The 23,911-nt window shown below is 41.8% G+C and overlaps 2 protein-coding genes across 2 annotated transcripts; both read right to left on the bottom strand.

Moving 5' to 3' along the window:
* Window positions 1-1,721: 1,721 nt before the first annotated feature.
* Window positions 1,722-9,538, bottom strand: LOC311055295 (uncharacterized protein). The gene is made up of 2 exons (XM_084071427.1): window positions 9,285-9,538; window positions 1,722-3,840 (listed from the first exon to the last, which is right to left on the bottom strand). Exons 1-2 carry the CDS (start codon window positions 9,478-9,480, stop codon window positions 1,883-1,885), a joined length of 2,154 nt encoding a protein of 717 aa, XP_083927553.1. The 5' UTR covers window positions 9,481-9,538; the 3' UTR covers window positions 1,722-1,882.
* A 2,151-nt stretch (window positions 9,539-11,689) lies between these two features.
* On the bottom strand, window positions 11,690-16,866 carry LOC311055854 (uncharacterized protein). Its single transcript, XM_084072121.1, has 2 exons — window positions 16,615-16,866; window positions 11,690-13,918 (listed from the first exon to the last, which is right to left on the bottom strand). Exons 1-2 carry the CDS (start codon window positions 16,787-16,789, stop codon window positions 13,026-13,028), a joined length of 1,068 nt encoding a protein of 355 aa, XP_083928247.1. The 5' UTR covers window positions 16,790-16,866; the 3' UTR covers window positions 11,690-13,025.
* Between the last annotated feature and the right edge of the window lie 7,045 nt (window positions 16,867-23,911).

Here is a 23,911-nt window from a genome sequence, read left to right as displayed (position 1 = left end):
TAAACTACGCTGAAGAGCAAGTAAAGATTTTGATGCTGTATTAACCCATTAAAATCGGGAACGCATCTGTGTAACCACTTAAACCATTATTTTATACTTTGGCTATTCAAAAATAGCAGATATACAAGCTCATAGCGTGGCACCGAGTGCCGCGCTATGAGCTTGTAGATCTGCTATTTTTGAAAAATCGTGAAAATGTGCGGAAATCTTTGAATATACATTATTTTTAAAGCGAACATTTGTAACTCCAATCTTTGCTTCTGGGGGTCCCTGACACAAAATATTTTCAGATGGGGGTCCGCAGGCAAATGACATATCATTTTGGAGGTCCTTGACAATCATGAAAAAGTTGGAGCACCACTGATATTATAGCAACATCATTTTTTTCTGAAAAAAAAAACGTATACGTTGTTTCTGAAAACATTTAGTCAGAATGGGAACCTCAGGCCTTAAAGGTTAACTAATTTTGCTGGAGTCAACTTAGAGAACCACAGCACTAAAGAACTACTGAAGAACCAAACCTTTATGTGTATATGTACCCACAAGAGTTTGCGTTTTAGGAGCATAGAGTTTGTCTCCCACTCTGTGTGGAAATGTTATTCATTCAATTCCGACATTGTCTGAGAGTGGCGGTGGACATATTGTTTTGCCCTGGAAAATCGTACAGCCAAAGGACAAGATGTTACCTTGCTTCTGATAGCACAGCGGTGTTCAGCGATAGGCTCTATTCACAGCAGCCATATTATGAAGACATTCACAGGTGTTACCAATGATACTAATGAAGGCGTGCTCAGTCAGGGTGCTGATATTGTGCATGTTGGCTCACTGGAAACACTCTGTTACACCAGTGGGTCTACAGTTGGGGTCCAGGGACCCTAATGGGCTTCCAAATGGCCCCTTACAGGTGTGTAACTCTGAGAGTGTACAAATGGAACCAAATGGACCCTTAGTGTACAAATGGAAGCAAATGGACCCGTAAGGGTCCATTTGGTTCCATTTGTACACTCTCAGAGTTATGGGGGTCGTGGAAACCACTGTGCTAGACTAAATGGAACAGAGCCTTCATTAGTATCATTGGTAACACCTGTGAAGGAAGTGATAATATGGCTGCTGAGAATAGAGCCTATTCAAGTTTTTAAATGTCTTGTGGTCTTTTCAAAATATACCAGTCCACATAAGCATATGACATTGGAGCAGTATAATATGTGAGGGGGGGCACTGCAGTTTACAGGCACATACTTAAAAAAAAAAAAAAAACATGAAAGCCTTCTGTGCACAGTTCAAAACCTTGTTTGACCAAATGTCACTGCCAGGTGGACAGGGTTTTTTATGTCTTTTAGCAGCATATCTACAAACATAATGAACAGATTTGGATGTTGGGGAAAGGTTTGCCATGGGGCAAGGGAGATCCGATTCACATTTTTCACACCAAGGAAACATTTGTCATGGCGCAACGAAGAACTGATTTATCTTTTCACACAGGTTGTGAGGTCGACCGCCGGTCACACCCACTTCTGGTATTTGTAATGCATTTTAACCCATTAAGACCTGGAACGCATCTGTGTCACTTTAGATTTCTTTGGCTATTCAAAAATAGCAGATATACAAGCTCATAGCGCGGCACCGAGTGCCGCGCTATGAGCTTGTAGATCTGCTATTTTAGAAAAATCGTGAAAATTATTTTTTAATATTTCTTTCCGAAAAACTGTTAGGATTTAGAAAATGTTTAGAAGCGGCCTCAGGTCTTAAAGGGTAAAGGGGGCCGTGTGGGGTGTCATCAGACTTGGCTCTGCGCTGCTGACCTGCTGGTCGACCCCCAACCATCCCCACTCCCTCGGGCCCATCGGGACGTGGCAGTGTGTGTGCATGGCACCCCAACCCTTTATGGACAAGCCGTCTTGTTAGTGGAGGTCTGCGCTCCGCTGAGCGCATTTCCTAATTTATTTGTGTGACTCTTCATGTGAATTCTTACGTATGTTTTCCGGTGGAAGCCTTTGCCGCAGATCTCGCAGCGGTGCGGTTTCAGCCCAGTGTGAGTGCTGGTGTGGTGTTTGAGCGTCGTATGGTCACAGAAACACCTGCCGCATACGTTGCAGAGGTAGGGCTTCTCCCCCGTGTGCGTCCTCTTGTGTCTGATCATGTTGTGGCGAAAGTTGAAGGATTTGCCACACTCGCTGCAGCTGAACGGCTTCTCTCCCGTGTGGATCCGCTTGTGCATTTCTAGACTTGCGTTGCTCTCAAAACACTTGCCACAAATTTCGCACAGATTTCGGTTCTTGTGAGTTTTCAGGTGAAGCTTCAAGCTTTCCCCCGACTCGCATCGCGTCCCGCAGACCCCACAGAGGTCCTCGGTGTGCGTTTTGGCGTGATTCACGAGGGACACCATGGAGTGAAAATCCTTCCCGCACACTTTGCACACGTCCCGTACCTGTTGCTTACCATCCCCGTCGTCAGCTGCGGAAGTGTTTACAGAGCGTGCTTTGCCTTGTAAATGAGTCCTCATGTGCCGTTTTAATGTAGAGTAGTCATTGAAGCATTTGCTGCAGGTGGTGCAAGAGTACGGCTTCTCCCCCGTGTGGATCATGAGGTGTCTCGTCATATTTTGCCGACAATTGAAGGATTTACCACACATGCTGCAGCTGAACGGCTTCTCTCCGGTGTGGATCCTCATGTGCACTTCTAGGTTCCCGTGGCCTTCGAAACACTTTCCACAAATTTCACACACTTTTCCGTTCTCGTGAGTTTGCAGATGAAGCTTCAAACTTTCCTCCGAGTCACACTGCGTGCCGCAGACCCCACAGAGGTCCTCAGTGTGAGTTTTGGCGTGGTTCACAAGGGGCGTTATTTTGTGGAAATCTTTCCCGCACACTTTGCATATGGCTCGCAACAGCTGCTTTTTTGACGTCTGCGCTGTGCTGTCCTTAGCGTCTGCATTGCCATCCCCATCGTCAAACGCAGGAGCGGTTACGGAGAGTGTTTTGTGTTGAAAATGAGTCTGCACGTGTCGTTTTAGTGTAGTGTAGTCACTGAAGCATTTGCTGCAATTGATGCAAGTGTATGGCTTCTCCCCGGTGTGCACCCTGAGGTGCCGTGTCATATTTTGGCGACAGTTGAAGGATTTACCACATTCACTGCAATTGAACGGTTTCTCTCCCGTGTGGATCCTCATGTGCGTCTCCAAAGCGCTAGAACTTACAAAGCATTTCCCACAAAAATCACAAACCTCTGCTTTGACATTCTCATGAGTTGTCAGGTGAAGTTTAAAATCCTCCTCAGTATCAAAGTGCCTCCCACACAGCCCGCAGACATCTTTAGGGTGACTTTCCAGATGATTCACCAGTGAGGCTTTGGCATGAAAAGACTTCCCACACACTTTGCAAATTATGCCAGATCTTTGCTTTTTCTTTTTCCGTGGTGTCTTTGCAGTCAGCTTGCGATATTGTCCATGTTTCCTCCACTCTTCATCTCCGTCACTGTCTTCGTCCGGAGTAGTCGTATCGCTCAGCCTCCAATCCTCATCGTCATCTCCATTTATGGTCTCAGCCTCAGAGAGTCCTGGAGATGGGACCTCTTCATCAGCCTCCATGGTAATCTGCTCAGCTGAAGTGACAGGTAGAGGTTCTTCCTCTACTTTGTCTATTTCATGTTCATTTGTCTCACACTGAGGAGTTAATGTGTCACGGATGGTGTCCTCCTCTGGTCTTCTGTCCTGGCTGCTGCTCAAAGGTTCCTTGTGGCTCCTCTCAGTCTGCAGGGACTCTGGGTTCTTCGGCCTCGGACTGGAGTTCCACTCCTGCTGCTCAGCGAAGATTTCCTCCCAGAGCATGAGCTGTGGTTCGTCTGAGGAGCAGGAAAGGAGAAGGGAACAACATCAGTGTCAATCAATCTTTATTGTCACATCGCGTTTACAAGTGGGTTAAAGTCATGTTGGTGCAGGCTCGTCAGTGTTGCAGTTAAAAATAAGTAAAATAATTAGAATAGAAAATAGAAAAGAAGGGGAGTCAAAGTACATAAAATATAGCTAAAAACACTAAAAACAGCTCTGTGTGTGTGTGTGTGTGTGTGTGTGTGTGTGTGTGTGTGTGTGTGTGTGTGTGTGTGTGTGTGTGTGTGTGTGTGTGTGTGTGTGTTACCGAAGCAGAGGGAGAAAGATTCAAGATACCATAGGATCTAGAACGTTCATCTGGGCTATGGGATACTATAGTCACTAGTGATGAGCGGGCCGACCCGTAACCCGCGGGTCCCTATTTTGAACAACATGCTTGTTTATTTAGCCCATGACAATGTTGTGCTACTGTAGACATTTAAAGCGACTTTGGGTACTTAAAAGAGCGCTATATAATATATATATATATATTCCCACCGCGGGTCGCGGGGCAGGTTGAGCCATAGATTTATATATGGGTTCGCGGGGCGGGTTGGGTTCCGTGGCGGGTTGGGGCGGGCGGGGCGGGTCATGAAAAAACCCGACCCGCACATCACTAATATTCACGCTGTGTATGGTTGGCTTAGTTGGCTGGTTCACAACCAATCTATTGTTTTGGGTCAATGGTCTATGTTTGTGTGGTTCTCCTGGGGACCCCCAGTGGTTCTTGAGGGGGTTCCAGTTGGGCCCCAGTTAAATGACTGATAGTTAAGCATCACCATTGTTAAATGTACACGTTAATACAACAAAGGGACAGGTCGATTTTTAAAGAAGGGTACCCCTGGAGAAAATGTATGTGCCCTGATCTAAAATGCCATGACCCTCCCTTTGACTAAAAAAAAAATCAATGACCCTACCCAAGTGATTAAAAAAAAAAGACTAACCCTCCCCGCCTATTGGAGTTATATACGATATATTGTCCAACGATATAGCCTATCGCGGTATTAAAATGTGACGATAGGTATTGTCAATATGTCATACTGTATCATAATATTTTTTAAATTATTTTTCTTTTCTTTATTTTTTTTGCCGGTGAAAGTTATAGGTGTTCTATGGTGTATGATACGAAATGTGAAGCTTATCATAATCACAGTATTATGAATCATGTCTTCCATCATATTCAAGATATTTTGGAGAGAATGAAACAGACTCCAGTCACTTTCAGTTTAAAGCACTGCAGAGGGGAGGTGTTAATTGTGTGTCAGTGATGCTCGTTAACGCTCGTTAATGTGACATGCGTCAAAGCAGTTATGCCTCTGCACTCTCAAATAGGCCTAGAGTACATCTAATCTAAGATTGTTTACATGGTATTATACTGTATCTGGTATTATAGATTTTTTTTTAGCTGTTGTAAATAGCTAGTCTGCACTTGGTTCGTAAAGTCCAGATGACAAAAATATGAGGTTTGTGGAATTTATAGTTATGCAGTGTTATATTATATTATATTATATTTGTTATATTAGTGCCTATCTGTCCTCTGAAACAATGGGTTTATAGTTAGTGAGAACTTCACTTCTCCCTTAAGCTTGCATACATGTATTTATTTGTGTGTACAAGTGCTTTATAATTGTTATTTTAAACTAAAGATGATGGCCAATGTTGATGATACATGAGAAAAGAACATTAATAATGTATCATATCGATATCATATGCCCAACATCATGTATGTGTCGTGAAATTAGTGTTATCTTGACACCCCTAACCCTCCCCATCAAATTCAACAACATGACATTTAAAACTGATAATGTGTCCGATGTTTTGCTTTCCACATTGATAAGAACATTACTGTAGTCAGTCTTGCTAAATGCACAGTGTAGTGTCTGTTGTGGTAGCAGAATGGACAGTGTTCTAAACGTACATGTGGGAAACCCATTGAATCCCATAATTATAAACTACGGTGACTACACTGTTGCCTACATCATGGGTTTTCAACTGTTGGTCCGTGGATGTATTGCATGTGGTCCCTGACCATGCATTTAGTAATGTAGGAAAGTGAAGATTTGTATTATATTGTATTTTATCGATGGTGGATACTGTTAATGTGCATGACAACAGAAAGGAACTTCAACTCAAGGATGACTTTAAGGGAGGTTTTAGTACATCAAGGTAAATACAGGCTTTTATTTGAGCCTGTATTTAGTTACAGGCTCAAATAAAGCCTGTCTCAGGTTGCATTGATGCGTTAAGACGCATCAATGTTGTCAGTTACTTGGAACTCGGATGTCAAGAACTTCCACAGAAATGGGAGTTAGAATTTCAAGGGAAACTGTACCAGTTTATGGTTGAGTCATCATTAGTAGGAAATGTGCCCATATCAATCGCATGTGCTTGCTTGTAGCCTACTTTTGCAATTCGAAAATGGCCCCTGTCTAAGTCTTAACCCCCCCCCCCCACCTCCCTGATTTTTTCTTCTCTTGTACATAGTTTTCACTCTTCATACTGTATGACGTTCTGTATAGTAGTGTGTATAATATATCTGTCTGTCTCTTATATGTCATCATGATTTGTGTGCATGTGGATCTCATTTTAAACAAGCTTAGTACTTTATGAGTCTTCCAGTTTAGTAGACGTTGTATTATGAATATCCAGTTATAAATTGGTCATTGTAACCTACCCGGTGTATGTAATTCTATGAGTAACAAAAACACACTTAAAAGAGGATATCTCTGTGTTGGAAATTGGGATAATGCATCTCCCTAATATGCCTAACACCTGTTGAAGTGTTGCTTAATTGTTCAACCACCATCATTAAGACTCTGAATAGATTTGACTGGGTCGTTCACACTTGCTGTGCGTTGATGGCTTGTTAACGACCGTCACTGATTCTAAATAGACCAAGGTGTTACTGTATTTGAATCCTTTGTATCATTTGAAATAGAGGGGCCATTGACCACTGTTCTGGTGTACTAAAAAGGTATATAAAAAGTTGACTATTTTATCAATTCAAAATTGCATGACCCTCCCTTGGATTCAAAGTAAAATTAGCTGACCCTCCCTTGTACTACAATTAGAAAGGCATGACCCTCCCCTATTTTCCTCCAGGGACCCCCTTCTGTAAATTTCGACTGGTCCCTAAAGCAGGGGTCTTCAACAGGGGGTCCGGGACCCCTAAGGGGTCCTCAGAATTACTACAGGGGGGCCACCAAATCTTTGTGTGATAGGATAATTTTCTTACATTTACCACTTGAACCCCTAGCATCCCTATTCTGAGGGGAACTTCAGCCACAAATAGCCGATCTACAAGCTCGCGCTGCGAGGTGTTGTGAGCTTGTGGATCGGCTATTTTTGGCAAAGACGTTTGGTGTAGAGGGAAAAAAGAGCAGGCCAAGTGTAGAGTGAAAGGTCAAGTTTACTAAGTAATGGTGTTTTAAGTGGTTGAAATGTCTGAAAATACACATTAACATCAATCCAACATTGATGATAGTGCTATGAAACGACCTATGAAATATATTAAAAAGTTTAATCTGCAACACAATTTTGTACAATATGTAGAGGGGGTCCCTGCTTCATCTCTCTCTCAGCTAAGGGGTCCTTGGCCTGAAAAACGTTGAAGACCCCTGAACTAGAGAACAAGAATGGCTATTTTGGTCACAGTATTGTTGCCACTGTTGTCTTATCTACCTTACAATTTGAATCCTGCGCCATGTCGGTTGTCAGTATGTACGTTGTATGTACGTTGCATCACTCTTGCCAGATTGCATGTCAGTATGTCATCACAACAAACCAACCTGTTACCAAGACGACGATGACGATGAGACGGTCGTCCCGAATATGGACACAACGCCAGTGTGACGTAATCTCACGACAGCATGACATCACATCCTACCTAAACTTTACACTACATCATCACAACAAACCAACCTGTTACCAAGACGACGATGACGATGAGACGGTCGTCCCGAATATGGACACAACGCCAGTGTGACGTAATCTCACAACAGCATGACATCACATCCTACCTATAAATTCTAGGATGCCGTCAGATCGCACCAGTTCGACGGCTTCCATAGTGATAAATAGTAATAATCTATAACCATAGAAAGAGTCATAAATGCTCATAATCATACTTATAAACTAGGCCCATTCATCATAACTACTTAGGTGATTCCTGCCTTCTCCTTTTCTCCCATTCTGCAGGCTCTGCCATGACAACCTGTGGACCTGACGACGTCGCCACTGTCTTTCACACCATTTCATTCTTATCCACCCTTTACACAAATAAACTGCTAACTTCATCTCCTGCGATTTCAACTATCTTTTCACATTGTACACCACTGCACACTCCCCACAGGTCTGCCATACCAGGTCTGAGTAATCACAAAGTGGGTTTTGGTCATTGGAGAGGTGATGCACGTCACCTCTTTCTGAAGTGGGTACTTTCAAAGCCTGCCATGGATTTAGGAGAGCACAAAACTCTCTCTCACACTGTGAGGTGCCTGTAAGGTGGCACTGCAAAGTGAACGACGCGTCACGCTAGACGTTCGGGCCGCATAGCGGCCCGAACTTCTAGTACTGTACATCAGGGGTCTTCAACGTTTTCAGCCAAGGACCCCCTAGCTGAGAGAGAGATGAAGCAGGGACCCCCTACTCTAAATTGTATAAAATTGTGTGTCAGATTAAAGTTTTTTTCTACTTGGTCTGCTCTTTTTTTCCTCTACACCTATAGCCTCTTTGCCAAAAATAGCAGATCTACAAGCTCTCAACGCCTCGCAGCGCGAGGCGTTGAGAGCTTGTAGATCTGCTATTTTCGGCTAATGTTCCCCTCAGAAAAGGAATTCTAGGGTTCAAGGGGTTAATGTAAAAAAAACGAAATCCTATCACACAAAGATTTGGCGGACCCCGTATAGTAGCTCTGAGGACCCCCTAGGGGTCCCGGACCCCCTGTTGAAGACCCCTGCTGTACGTACCTACCATGCATAGACTGCAAGGAATTCTGGAGCTAAATGACAGACCTTCACTTTTCTTAGATTGGAGGTCCAACAAAAAAAGAAGAAAAAAAGGCTGAGAGTGAGAATCAATGAACCATGTCTATGATTTTTGGTCTATGATCAGGCTTTTCCAGGATATAAACATCCCTGGCCTCACATACTGTAGATGAGGTTACACGGCAGATCACTTAATAAATCCCACTAGAACGAACAACATTAGACAGTGTTTACATCGTCATGTGACACCGTACACATCATCCTGAATTTCAATAAACGTTTTGATCAGAACAGGGCGTTTCACATTAGGCTGCTTGTGTTGTGTTGGTTGGTTCTGCAGGCTAGACTGAGGCGATATGTCACCGAGTCAACCACACACACCTGCTATTGAGCTGTGGTTTTATAAGAACATCGATCGACATTGTATCACATACCTCTGATTCTATTTAACCTGATCTCGGGTTTTATAAGCGCATCGAGCATCTTGCGTTGTCGACTGATCTCTCGTTTGGACTGGAACATTTCTTCCTCGTATCCTGAGATCATCTTCTCAACAGCTTCCACGATCTCATCAGCAGCTGCAGACAGAAACTGCTTCACAAGGACCCGCAGACCTTGAATTTTACTCATCTTTCTTGGTATCTAGTTAAACGGCTCTGATCACATTGATTGTTTATCGAAGCAATGATTCTCTTGTTCTGATCACAAACACTTGTGATGATGTCAAACTACACTGGGCGAGTCTGTGTTTACTTCCGCTGTCCTAGAGTTGCACTTCCAGGTAGCCCTGAAACATGACTGTCACATCATGACAGTCATGCATGAACTTCAACCTGATGTTTGCACTTTCTCTATTTACGGCCCGTACATCTACATACACGTTCGAATTTCAAATATAAAGTGCTTACCTTATGGCCACAATGTTACAATTATGTTCGGGCCCTCAAAAGTACCCATATATTAGGTATTGTTCAATAAAAAGTATTTTAATCCAATATCAAATCGGTGGCCATTTCTTTCGTATTTCCTCCATATGCTTTCATCTACGCGACCCTATTGGTTGGGAGGTGTACTGCACTCTAATACATTATAACTCTATGAGAAAATGGCCACCAATCGAATGAAAATGCTTTTTATTGAACAATACGGAAGATACGAGTACATTTGAGGGCCCGTACATAATTGTAACATCAGTGGCCATAGGCTAAGAACTTTAAATTTGAAATCTGAACGTTTATGTAGATGTACGGGTCGTAAATGGAGAAAGTGCAAAGACCAGGTTGAAGTTCATCCATGACTGTCGTGACAGACGACCGTTGCGGTCCTAGGCTATGCTATGTTGCGCAAAATACATTTAGTAGAAGTTGAGTAAAAGTGGGCTACAAAAGAGGAGGAGTAGTCAGAGCGCGGTGGTAACGCGTTGATCTAAAATTCACTAAAATATAGGTGCAGACTATCATAAGCCAAGCAAGCCGCAAGAGGAGCTTATTCTGAAAGACACAAAAAGAAAAAAGGTCTGCAATCGTGATATCAATGGATGGATAAGGAAAGGAAGCACGTCGTCATGCATCGATTAGTGCGATTGGTTCTCAAAGTGGGGTCCGGGGACCCCCAGGGGTCCTTGAGGGAGTTCCAGGGGGTCCCCAGCTAAATGATGGATAGTTAGGAACCAAATGGACCCTTATGGGTCTGTAACTCTGAGTGTACAAATGGAACCAAATGGACCCCAAATGGTTCCATTTGTACACTCTCAGAGTTAAATTAACATTGGTTTTACAACATGAATTGGGGTCCCAGAGATATAAATGCCATTAAATGGGGATCCGTAGCCTAATGCATGTAAAACTGGTGGTCCTTGAAATTAAAATGGTTGAGAATCACTGCTAGAGAGCCGTAAAAACCTTCTCTTATGTCCGCGGGGTAAGAAGGGTGAATTTGGGGGTCCTTGACATGAAAAAGTTTCAGAACCACTGGATTAGTGAATGGTTCAGCACCATTGCCCATGGACAGCGACACAGACCATGCGTGCTGGCTGTGACGCACTAATACCCAAGAGAGCAAAGCCATATGTTTGCCTGTATGTAAAGCCAAGCAAACAGTCAGACAGTGGTGGAAAAAGTACTCAAATCTTTTACTTGAGTACAAGTATAAATACTGTAATGTAGAAATACCCTGCTGCAAGTAAAAGTCCGGAATTCAAAATTGACTTAAGTAAAAGTACAAAAGTATTGTTATCAAAATGTACGTGAAGTACAAAAGTAAAAGTACTCATTATGCAGAATGTGCTATTTCACAAGTTTTCAAATGTATAAAATGTAAAAGTATTGCAAAATGGAAATACTCAATTGAAGTAAAAATGCCTCAAAATTGTACTTAAGTACAGCACTTGAGTACATGTACTTAGTTACTTTACACCACTGGGAACAAGTAGTCCCCGGGTGAACCTACCTCCTTTCTCTTGCATTCAGTAAATGTACTTTACTTATTGTGACTTATAAAGTGTTATATCAGAGTAATGATGAGAGCACTACAACTAACAGCGTGTTGCTGCCATCCACAGTTTCCTTGAGGAATTACATAACTTATTACAAATAAACTAATAATAAATTGATACACGCACTTCACAAATCCCCACTGATAGATCTAAAAGATATTGTAAGCAAAGATCAAATTTTAAATAGTAAAAATGAAGAACGTGGACGCCAAATGAGGAGGAAAACACCATCGAAAATCAATCAATCCAGTGGTTTATTCTATGAGAATATTCTTTCACAGGAAATACAGGTGGTTATAGCCCAATGTTATCTTGGAGAAACTCCCACTTCATAGCGTCATCAGATTTCAGTTCCAGTGGCCAGTTGGTGGGTACACGTGTACATGTCATGACTCATGACTTGTCAAAAACATATCTTCATATCTTAATGTTTCACAAAGCAACAGTGCAGTTTTTAGGTAATGTCATCATGGACATGAGGTCATTTGGTACAAGACGGACAGCGCATCAGATAGCAATCAGATTGTGAGGGGTCCATGGACTGTGATGTCATACAATCTGGTCGAAACTGGTTCTTGTGTCCATGAAGCTCTGACGTGGGTAAAAAGGCAAGCCTGACTATATTAACAGCATTACACAAAAATGGCAAAAGGAACTCAATTTTTTTAAAAGCATGTCAAACTTGTAAGTAGAGTTTCAAACAGTTATTGACCAGATGTCACTGCCACTGGAGGAGGACGTGTTTTCACCCCATTCCATTTATCAGTCTATCAGCACATCTTATCTACACATGTTAGGAACAGATTTGCACTTGGCAGAAAAGGTTTGTCATGAGGTGAGGAAGAACTTATTTTACTTTTCACACCACGTAGCCAAATGTTGACTGTCACAAAATCCTAACAGATTCATGTATCACAAAACATTGAGCAAATATTGTCATGGGACAATGACGCGCAGTTTGGTGGTCGACCTCCAGCGGTCACACACACTTCTGGTTTTTGTAATGTATTTTTAAGGGGCCGTGTGGGGTGTCATCAGACACGGCTCAAAGCTGCCAACTCCCTGGTTGACCCGTCAGCCCAGTTTTTTGTGATGTTTCAGAATGGGACCATGCTATGTCTCTGGGCCCGACTTGAAGCCTGAGTGCATTTACTAGTCAAATCATTCTGACAGATGATTTCTGGTAAAAGCCTTCACCACAGATCTCACAGTGGTGCGGTTTCAGCCCAGTGTGTGAGTGCTGGGGCTGGTGTGCTCTTTGAGATTAGAATTGTCACAAAAACAGCTGCCACATACATGGCAGCTGTATGGTTCCTCATGTGTCTCATTATCTTTGTGTGGCTGTCAAAAGAAAACACATATTTCACACATTTCTTGTGAGTTTTCAGATGCAGCTTTTTTTTTTTTGTTGCAAACTACATGTTAATTATTTTTTTAATAAACATACAAAACTCAAACGGGAAAAAAAGCTCAGGCACAACATGGCCCTCAGTATCCCCTAAAATACAAAGGAACCATATCAAATTGTATCCCCCTAAAAAAACCCAGACAAATAAGTTGGGAGAATAGAAAATTAGGAGCGAGTGGCCACCATCATGTTGTAGCAGAGTGGCTCAGGGCTTCTCCCTGACGACCAAAAAGCCTAATATCTCCACTGGCCAAAGGCGAGTTCCCCTTTTGACTAGTCGTTAAGATGTTGGCTTTCCACGCGGGAGACCCGGGATAGAATCCTGGACGTTACAATGTGATCCACCATGTGTTGTTTTAATAAATAATAACTACCGAAGCATTTACTGCAGGTGTTGCAGGAGTACGACTTCTCCCCAGAGTGGGTCCTGAGGTGTCTCGTCATATTCTGGTGTCGGCTGAAGTATCTACCGCACTCCTTGCATCTGAACGGCTTCGCCTTCGCTCCCACGTGGCCCCTCATGTGTTCCTCCAAATAGAAAGGTTTGGCAAAGCATTTCCCACAAACATCACAAACCAGTACTTTCACAATCTTGTGAGTCTTCAGGTGAAGTTTAAAATCCTCCTCCGTGTTGAAGTGCATCCCACACAGCCCGCAGACATCTTGAGGGTGACTTTCCAGATGTTTTACCAGCGAGAGTTCGGAGTGAAAAGATTTCCCGCACACTTTGCAGATGATACAGGATCTTTGCCTTTTCTTCGTCCGTGGTGTCTTTATACCAGTCAGTGTGGGATGTTGTCCGCTCGGCGTCCACTCCTCGCTTCTGTCACCGTCTCCGTCTTGAGTAGCATTCCAGTCATCTCCGTTCTCAGGCTCACAGAGTCCTGGAGATGGGACCTCTTCATCAGTCTCTATGGGCATCTGCTCAGCTGAAGTGACGGGTTGAGGTTCTTCTTCTTCTTTGCATATCTCATGCTCATATTTCTCACACTGAGTGAATGTGTCATGGGCGGTGTCGTCCTCTGGTCTTCTGTCCTGACCGCTGCTCAAAGGTTCCTTGTGGCTCCTCTCAGTCTGCAGGGACTCCTGCCTCGGACTGGAATTCCACTCCTGCTGCTCAGTGAGGAAATCCTCCTCCCACACAGAGAGGTTGAGCTGTGCTTCCTCTGAGGAGCAAAAGAGGAGAAGAGAACATTCAGCAATGATTGGAAAATGGTCTATCTCTGGTCTGGAGGCGCTTTGGGAACGCCTCGGTTATGGAAATGCCTTCTGTTTTTTCCCCTTACTTATGCACAGACTAGTTACATAGTAGAGGTACTCGAGGCATATGACCACTTGATCACTTAACCCATTAAGACCTGAGGCGATTCTTAAAAAAAGTCTAAATCCTAACAGTTTTTTACAACTGGACCGGACCCCCATTTGAAAAGATAAGCCAGGGACCCCCATAAGAGAAGGTTTTTACGGCTCTCTAGCAGTGATTCTCAACCATTTTAATTTCAAGACCACCAAACAAGCTCGTAGCGCGGCACTCGGTGCCGCGCTATGAGCTTGTATATCTGCTATTTTTGAATAGCCAAAGAAATCTAAAGTGAGACAGATGCGTCCCAGGTCTTAATGGGTTAATCCCTGTCTATGCCAATGCTCATAAGTGAAGTTTCAGATTCATTCGTTGAAAAACCTCAACTACACTGTCATGTTATCAAACGATCTGTAAGAGAATCATATTTATTATAACTCATCAACACTCTGTTAATAAAAGTATATTACAAACTCTCCCATTTTTGTCTGCTCTACTTAAGGTTGAGTGAATTCTCTATTTTTATTACAATGATTAAATCCTTCAAAAAAAGTTGCTGTGAGTGATATTTGTTGTTAAAAAAATGTTAAATAGATTACGGCCACACGTTACTTGAGCATGCAAATTCATACTCGTAATTAACGCTTAATTAATGATGAATTAATGATAAACTCATACATTAATTCATCATGAATTTTAATTAATTCCTGGTCCTCACCATTTACCAACCCACCTTCCCGTGACATCATCATTTAGTTTTTCCAAACAAGATTTTATTTTTTATTTTTTAACGAGAGAAATGTGGCTTCTATAGCATGCTAACTTTTGAGGAATAGAAATCCTGCAGTTTCTATTAGCTTGGATGCCCAATTGATGATGTCACTGGTAGGCGGGTTTCTGAACTGTCCACAGCCCTCCTCTGAGAAACAGTCGTGGTATACAAAAATTGTAACATTATAATGAGCATCAGTGAGGAGTTAGGACCAATGATATGAAGATAGGTTGAAAATGGGTGAAGTCATCCTTTAAGGACATTATTCCGCACAGTTTAAAGTGGCAGGAATTCATGCCCTGGATGAGTGCTCATAGGAGTAGAGAGGAGGGTCGGTCTCTGCAACGACCACCAGAGACCGACCCTCCTCACAACTCCAACCCGCCTATGAGCACAAATCCTGGGCATAGAGAAGCATGTGGAACTGTGAAAAGATCCTCTTATCATTGCTATAGTGAAATTGTTCATTAACAGGGGTCTCTTCTGCTCTTTAGTAAACAGAAAATACATTTTCAGGTTGGGATAGCAATTTGATTTAATCAGGAGAGAGAACTATACAGTATAAACAATCCTGCATACCACCTGTTTCCAAATATGTTTTGCACATTATCTATGCAGGACGTTGAGTGATTTAAAACGAGCGCTCTCCAAAATAAACAATGGTGGATTGTTTTTTTTGTTACGTTTTTACAAAGCTGGATAATATTAGCCCTGAAACATGACTGTCATATCATGACAGGCATGGATGAACTTTAGCCCTGAAACATGACTGTCATACCATGACAGTCATGGTGCCGCGTCCCCCTGGTTTATAGCGGTGTTCGTTTTTTTTTTTACATTGCCAACTCTCACATGTACATAAACGTTCAGATTTCAAATATAAAGTGCTTACCCCCGAGCCACGGATGTTACAAGGCGACCCGGACAGCGATAAGTACCCGTATCTCCCGTATTGTTCAATAAAAAAGCATTTTAATCCCATCGCCGGTCATTTTCTTTCTTTTTGTTTTTGTTTTTTGGTGATGTATCAGAGTGCAATACACCTCCGAACCATTAGTGTCGCATGGTTGAAAGTATCGGAGACAATTTGGAGAAAATGGCCGGCGATCGGATTAAAATGAGATACGTGTACTTATGGCGGTCCGGGTCGCCTTGCAACATCCGTGGCTCGGGGGTAAGCACTTTATATTTTAAATCTGAACGTTTATGTACATGTGAGAGTTGGCAATGTAAACAAAATCGAACACAGCTATAAACCAGGGGGACTCGACACCATGACGCTTGTATACAAGCGTCATGTGAACCATGGCTACTAGGATGAACTTCAACCTGGTGTTTGCATGTTTTCCATTTACGGCCCGTACATCTACATTAACTTACAATTATTTACGGGCTCTCAGAAGTACCCGTATCTTCCGCATTGTTCAACAACAAGCATTTTATTCTGATCGGTGGCCACTTTCTTCATATTTTCTCCATACTTTCAACTGCACGACCCTTTCGGTTGGGAGGCGTACTGAGATCTGATACATGGCTCTGAATGGCCACCGATCGGATTAAAATGCTTTTTATTGAACAATATGGAAGATACGGGTACTTCTGAGGGCCCGTAAATAATTGTAACATCCGTGGCCATGAGGTAAGCACTTTATATTTGAAATCCGAACGTTTATGTAGATGTACGGGCCATATATAAAGAAAGTGCAAACACTAGGTTGAAGTTCATCCATGACGGTCGTGACAGACGACCGTCGTTTGATCCATGGCTAGATAATAATATGCATACATACCTGATATTCTATTTGATCTGATCTCATGCTTGCGTTGTCGACTGATCTCTCGTTTGGACTGGAACATTTCTTCCTCGTAGCCTGCGATTATTTTTTCAACAGCTTCCACGATCTCATCAGCAGCTGCAGACAGAAACTGCTTCACAAGGACCCGAAGACCTTGAATTTGACTCATCTTGGTATCTAGTTATGAATTATGATCACACTGACCGTTAACCAAATAAATTATTCTCTTGTTCTGAGCCTCTGTTTACATCCGTTGTCCTACATCTCCTTCTACTGTAGGGGTTGACGGTTGGCAAACATTTTTGAGCATTACCGCCACCTACTGTTCTCTTCATTCGACCTGCTACTTATCCTTCTGTGCACTGCAAACTATTTACAAGTGTCCTTTCCCAACTGTCCATTCAATCATCCAGACTCTGAGTCTGGGTTGACGTGCATTCGTCCCTCTGTACACTATCCCCATTCCCCCCATAATCCACAACATTTAAGAATCTCCTCCTATCTGCTTCCAGTATAATCTTGTCTTGATTCTTTCAGACTTCCATCGCAATGAATGCTAGGAATCTTATCTTGTCCATACATACAGATATTTTCATGTACCTAAATGTTTTCCTCTTGTTCTTGTTTCAGCCACACTATTGTTGTGCTTCTGCATACAACATTCGCCTCCTTTCTGCTCTCATCCTGTTTACCTTCACGTCCTTATTTTTTTCTAGGACATTGTGCTGAACCTTCATAATGTTATTCTCCACAATGCAGAAAGAAGAAAAAAACAATATGAGTGAAACACTATTACTTGTCTTATACAGTTACATGATGCACAAAATAATATAGTATGGGAATAAAACTGTTTTAATCTACAGCCACAGAGGGAGAGATTTCAAAAGTGCGAACACCCAGGGTAGCAAGCTAAAAATGTGTCCTGACCATAAAATAAATATTCAAGTAAATAAAAGAAAGAAAAGAAAACCACGAAAAACAGCAATCAATCTTACAGTTTACACTGCGGGAAACAATCATTGTACTGGTACATATACCTTTAAAAAACTAATCATGTAAGATTTGTAAGAACAATTCATAACCGTTATTGACCAAATGTCACTGTCATTGGAGGTGGACAGGGTTTATGTTTGTACCCCATTCCATTTATTAGTCTGACCGTGACATATCTACAAACATTATGAAAAGATTTGCACTCAGTGGAAAGGTTTGTCATGGGGCAAGGAAGAACTGAATGACTTTTCACACAAAGTGGCCAACATGTAGCATGGCCTGATACAGACAGATTCATGTAACACTACAAAACATTGAGGAAATATTTGTCACAGGACAATGAAGCACAGTTTGGTGGTCAACTTCCACCGTTCACACTCACGTCTGGTTTTTGTAATGTATTTTGAAGGGTGTGGTGTCATCGGACTACCAAATAACGATTAAGGTATAATGAAAATTTTATTAATTGGCCAATTATAAAAAGGATTATCATTGCCAATGCATTAGCAATTACTAAATGATTGTGTTGATGCAAGTTGAACATTTTATTTGTTTGTGTAATATGGGTATTTATAGAAGCATATACATTAAAGAACGGATTAGGCCTTTAATGATTGTTTTGTTTGTCAAAACAAAGTTTGGTCTTGCAAAGTTTTAGTAACTGTATGTAGCTGCTTTTCTTAATGGAACATTTTGTAGCGTATGGCCTACAACATTTATACTATACTTTGTCTTCACTTGCTGGTGCTTCTGGACTACTGCAGTGATCAAACCTAGAAACAAACTGCCACTAGAGGGCACCAGTAAGAAATAAATCAATAGTATGTACTATTTTCCTTGTAGAATACATGTATAAAGGGAAGCTTACTTCATTTAGGCAATACTTAAGCAATAACTTGTTCAATGTTTTAATGTAACATTGTCATACTTGAATTTGTAAGAATGGCACAATTATACCAAATAAAAGTTTGAGGAACACAATGGAAATATGTCTATGGCCTTTTTTTGTGTTTATCCACAATCTGATGTAACCCATATAATTGTAAGGTTTTGCTTTTCAAATAAACAAAATTAAAATGAGTTGGCAATTCACTTAGTAATTCATTTTAGTTGATTCAATTGATTAATCATTGCAATACTACTGCCAACTTGCTGGTATACTGGTATACCCCCCGGCTATGGCCAGTGGCCACTTCCAGTTTTTGTAATGTCTTTGAATGGGACCATGTTATCTGTATCTGGACTCGACTCAAAGCCACCAACTCTTCAGGTGACATCCTGGGCCACGGCCATTTCCAATTTACACTTTTCACAAATAGTAAATTAATAAATACAATGATCTATTAGAGTCTTAATATAGGTACAAATTTGTATTTCAAAAACATGATGAAAATAATAATGATAAATGAAATAAAAATATTCAATTGACCTTTTTTTCCAAAGGGAACCATGGCAGTGTGCAAGGCACCGTATCACTTTAGGCACAAGATGTCACCGTGATGGAGGTCTGCTCTCCACAGAGCGCATTTCCTAGTCTAATTGTGTGACTCTTCATGTGAATTGCACCAGATGATTTCCAGTGAAGACCTTTACTACACAGTCATAATCGGACTCTCTCTGGCTCAAATCGTGTCCTGTAGACCTCAGAGGTCCACACTGTGAGTTGTGGCATGATTCACAAGGGGCGCCAGAGATTGAAAATCCTTCCCGCACATGTCACTTACGTTCTGCAGCTGTATGTCAATCACCTGCTCTGTATGGTCCTTGTTGACCTCTGCATTACCACCGTCAACTGCAGGAGTGGTTATGGCAAGTGTATTTTTTTTTAAATGAGTCCGCATGTGTCGTTTCAATGTAGAGTAGTCATTGAAGCATTTGCTGCAGGTGATGCAAGAGTATGGCTTCTCCCCGGTGTGGACAATGAGGTGTCTTTTCAAATTTTGGCTTTGGTTGAAGACTTTGCCACACTCCTTGCATCTGAACAGCTTCCGCTTCTTTTCCTTTTTGACCGGTAAATGAGTCTGTATGTGTCGTTTTAATGTGTAGTCACTGAAGAATTTGCTGCAGGTGGTGCAAGAGTATGGCTTCTCCCCAGTGTGGACCCTGAGGTGTCTTGTCATATTTTGGTGACAGTTGAAGGCTTTACCGCACTCCTTGCATTTGAACGGCTTCTCTCCGGTGTGGACCCTCATGTGCACTTCTAGACTTCCATGGCCTGTAAAACACTTGCCACAAATCTTACACACTTTTCCATTGTCGTGAGTTTGCAGATGAAGCTTCAAAACCTCCTCAGACTCAAATTGCGTCCCGCAGACCCCACAGAGGTCCTCAGTGTGAGTTTTGGCGTGATTCACAAGGGGTGTTATTTTGTTAAAATCCATCCCACAGACTTTACATACGGTTCGTAACAGCTGCTTTTTTGACATCTGCACTGCACTGTCTTTCACCTCAGCATTACCATCACCATCGTCAAATGTTCCGTCTTGTAAATGAGTCTGCACGTGTCGTTTTAATGTAGTGTAGTCACTGAAACATTTGCTGCAGGAGGTGCAAGAGTATGGCTTCTCCCCAGTGTGGACCCTGATGTGTCTCGTCATGTTTTGGTGTTGGTTGAAGGATTTACCACATTCATTGCAATTGAACGGCTTCTCTCCCGTGTGGATCCTCTTGTGTATCTCCAAACTGCTAGGTTTGGCAAAGCATTTTCCACAAACATCACACACCTCTGCTTTTACATTCATGTGAGTTTTCAGGTGAAGTTTAAAATCCCCCTCGGTCTCAAAGTGCCTCCCACACAGCCCGCAGACATCTTTAGGGTGAATTTCCAGATGATTCGCAAGTGAGACTTCTGCAAGAAAAGATTTTCCACACACTTTGCAAATGATGCAGGATTTCAGCCTTTTCTTCGTCCGTGGTGTCTTTAAAGTCAGCATGCAATGTCGTCCACTGTCCCTCCACTCTTCAATTCTGTCAATGTCTCCATCTTGAGAAGCTTCACTTTTGTCACCGTCTTCATATTGAGTAGCATCGCTCAGCCTCCAGTTCTCATCGTCGTCTCCGTTTTCAGCCTCAGAGAGTCCTGGAGATGGGACCTCTTCATCAGTCTCTATGGGCATCTGCTCAGCTGAAGCGACACGTAGAGGTTCTTCTTCTTCTTTGCATATTTCATGCTCATTTTGCACACACTGAGGAGGAGTGAATGTGTCATGGAGGGTGTCGTCCTCTGGTCTTCTGTCCTGGCCGCTGCTCAAAGGTTCCTTGTGGCTCCTCTCAGTCTGCAGGGACTCTGGGTTCTCCTGCCTCGGACTGGAGTTCCACTCCTGCTGCTGCTCAGTGAGGAAATCCTCCTCCCACACAGAGAGGTTGAGCTGTGCTTCCTCTGAGGAGCAGAAGAGGAGAAGAGAACATTCAGCAATGATTGAACAACAGCAGTGTGCGTGTGCGTGCGTGTGCGTGCGTGCGTGCGTGCGTGCGTGCGTGTGTGTGTGTGTGTGTGTGCACGTGCGTGTGCGTGCATCCACCGAAACATAAACAGCTGATTAAAGCCAGGGAAGATCCATATAAATCCTTTGTTGTAGTAGCCTACGATCATGTCTCATTCAAAAGAGCGATCATTCTCCGTAGTAGTACGATTACGATACGACGTAGATACGATAGATTTGTATTTTATCGTTTTTTCAATTTTTATATCATAGATATAAACAAAATGTCAAAAACAATAAAATACATCTATGATAGTCTTGATCCAAGGCTATACAATATATATATATATATATTTAGAAAAAAAACAATACTTTTGTGACTGAAATATAAATGAATTGATAACTATAGATTCTTTAATAATTTACGTTTTACTCAATTAATTAAGTTGATAGGCTAATAAAATATCTTTTCTTCAAAGAATGATACGTTTTTGTTTGTTTTTTGATGGGCCCTAGTAACAAATATATATATATATATTAATACAAATATATTTAAAGAATGTATTCAAAATATATTTTAATACCATGAAATACCATAAACCGATGTATTTTGTTTGATACCGTACTGTAAAATGTCATACCGTTGCATGCCTAATCCTGACTCAACATACTGGTTCATTCTATTAAAAGGGATAGTACAGTTTTTTTCACCTTTTGATTTGACATCACACATCTCCAGACAGGATGATTGCATAGGGTGTATACAGTATCTCTGTATACTTTTATTTTGTTTGAGGGTATCTTTAATGTGATGTTACTCTTCTGTACCTAATGTACTTCTATGCCCTGTATCTGTAACTTTTACTGCTGTGCGCTGTCTCTGGAGCCTGAATTTCCCCTGCGGAACCAATAAAAGGTATCTATCTCAGGGAATGTTGCAAAACTCCTCAGTAACTGTAGTGCTAATTTAAGAACCGTTTTCAATTTGACAAGAACCTTTGGATGTGCAATAAAATCCAAGGTAAAACAACCAAACTATCCCTTTAATACCAGCATCTCTACTAATGCCATGGTAACCATGGGAGCTGAGACAAAATTGGTTAAAACAGCTTTGCATTAAACAGCTAGTCTCACAGTAGCAAGATAATTAGATTGAAATATGGTTGAACAATTATAGCCCCATGCATGTGTGACCTCTCCTTAGCTCCAGCCTCCAGGACTCAGTCACATAACATTAAAAAATATTATTTCTATCACGTAGGCCTAGTTCAGTGATTGGTGAAAAAAAACTCATTATGAATTTCTAAAACCATTCATCCTGAATTTCACCAGATTAAACATTTGATTTAAAGTGGGCGTTTTACATTAGAAGCTGATTGAGTTGATTCTGCAGGCTAGATTGAGGCAATCATCTAACTAACACATACCTGCATGGCATTCTACTGTATTTGATCTGTGTTTTACAAACGCATCGATCATACATTGTATCACATACCAGCTATTCTATTTAACCTGATCTCAGGTTGTAGAAGCGCATCGAGCATCTTGCGTTGTCGACTGATCTCTCGTTTGGACTGGAACATTTCTTCCTCGTATCCTGAGATCATCTTTTCAACAGCTTCCACGATCTCACCAGCAGCTGCAGACAGAAACTGCTTCACAAGGACCCGAAGACCTTGAATTCTAATCATCTTGGTGTCTAAAGCGGCTATTATCACATTGATTGGCTGTTATGGAGAGCAATGGTTCTCTTTATGATCACAAACAGTTCTGATGCTCTAAAACTACAAGCCACTGGACGAGGCAATATTTACTTCCGTTGCCCTGTCGTTGCACTTCCAGGTAACCTATATTTTTATAAATCCATTTATCAGAAGCTCTTATTATTATTATTATTTATCCAGAGCGCCTAACAGTGGTATAGACCCCTTAACAGACGACGTCATACTGGCTGCGTGCAGCCAGTATGCGCTCAACGAAACCCATTATATCAGGTCTCGTTAGGACGCGTCTCACTAGCCAACACACACAAGAGGGGGTTGGGGTGTGCTGAAACCAGTGCACCCCGAAACAGGTTGGGAATTGATTGCGTGGAACTATCACCTGTGCGTCCAGGCTCAATGTTAGTAAACAAATAATTGGTCTATAAGAATAACCTTTTCTGTAATAAAAGTTGCTTTGCAAATAAAAGTCTGGCATTAAAAAATGTAGCTCTAAAAGTACAAAAGTATGTTCATAAATAAAAAACAGTAGGCATCAGTTAAAGACAAATTGTAAAAGTAAATGCAGAATGTCCAATATCATCATTGGATGATACCCCTTGAGAGCTACACATCTTACTTAACTCATTGGTTCTCAAAGTGGGGTCCGGGGACCCCCAGGGGTACTTGAGGGGATACCAGGGGGTCCCCAGCTAAATGATTTATAGGAACCAAATGGACCCTTATGGGTCTGTAACTCTGAGAGTGTACAAATGGAACCAAATGGACCCTAATGGGTCCATTTGGTTCCATTTGCACACTCTCAGAGTTAAATTAACATCGGTTTTACAATATAAATTGGGGTCCCAGAGATAGAAATGCCATTAAATGGGGGTCCGTAGCCTAATGCATGTCAAACTGGGGGTCCTTGAAATTAAAATGGTTGAGAATCACTGCTAGAGCCGTAAAAATCTTCTCTTATGGGGGTCCCTGGCATACATTTTTCAAATGGGGGTCCGCGGGCTAATAAGTGTCAATTTGGGGGTCCTTGACATGAAAAAGTCTGAGAACACTGACTTAACTTAAGTAAAATGTTGAGGTATTTTTTTTATTTACTGGAGTATTTCCAATTTTCAGTACTTGTAGGCTACGTCTACTCCACTACATTTCAGAAGC

The sequence above is a fragment of the Gymnoscopelus microlampas genome, assembly GCF_963454915.1.
Source record: "Gymnoscopelus microlampas genome assembly, chromosome: 11".
Lineage (NCBI taxonomy): Eukaryota > Metazoa > Chordata > Actinopteri > Myctophiformes > Myctophidae > Gymnoscopelus > Gymnoscopelus microlampas.
The sequence above is the reverse complement of the archived record's forward strand: the minus strand, read 5'-3'. Positions and strand labels throughout refer to the sequence as shown.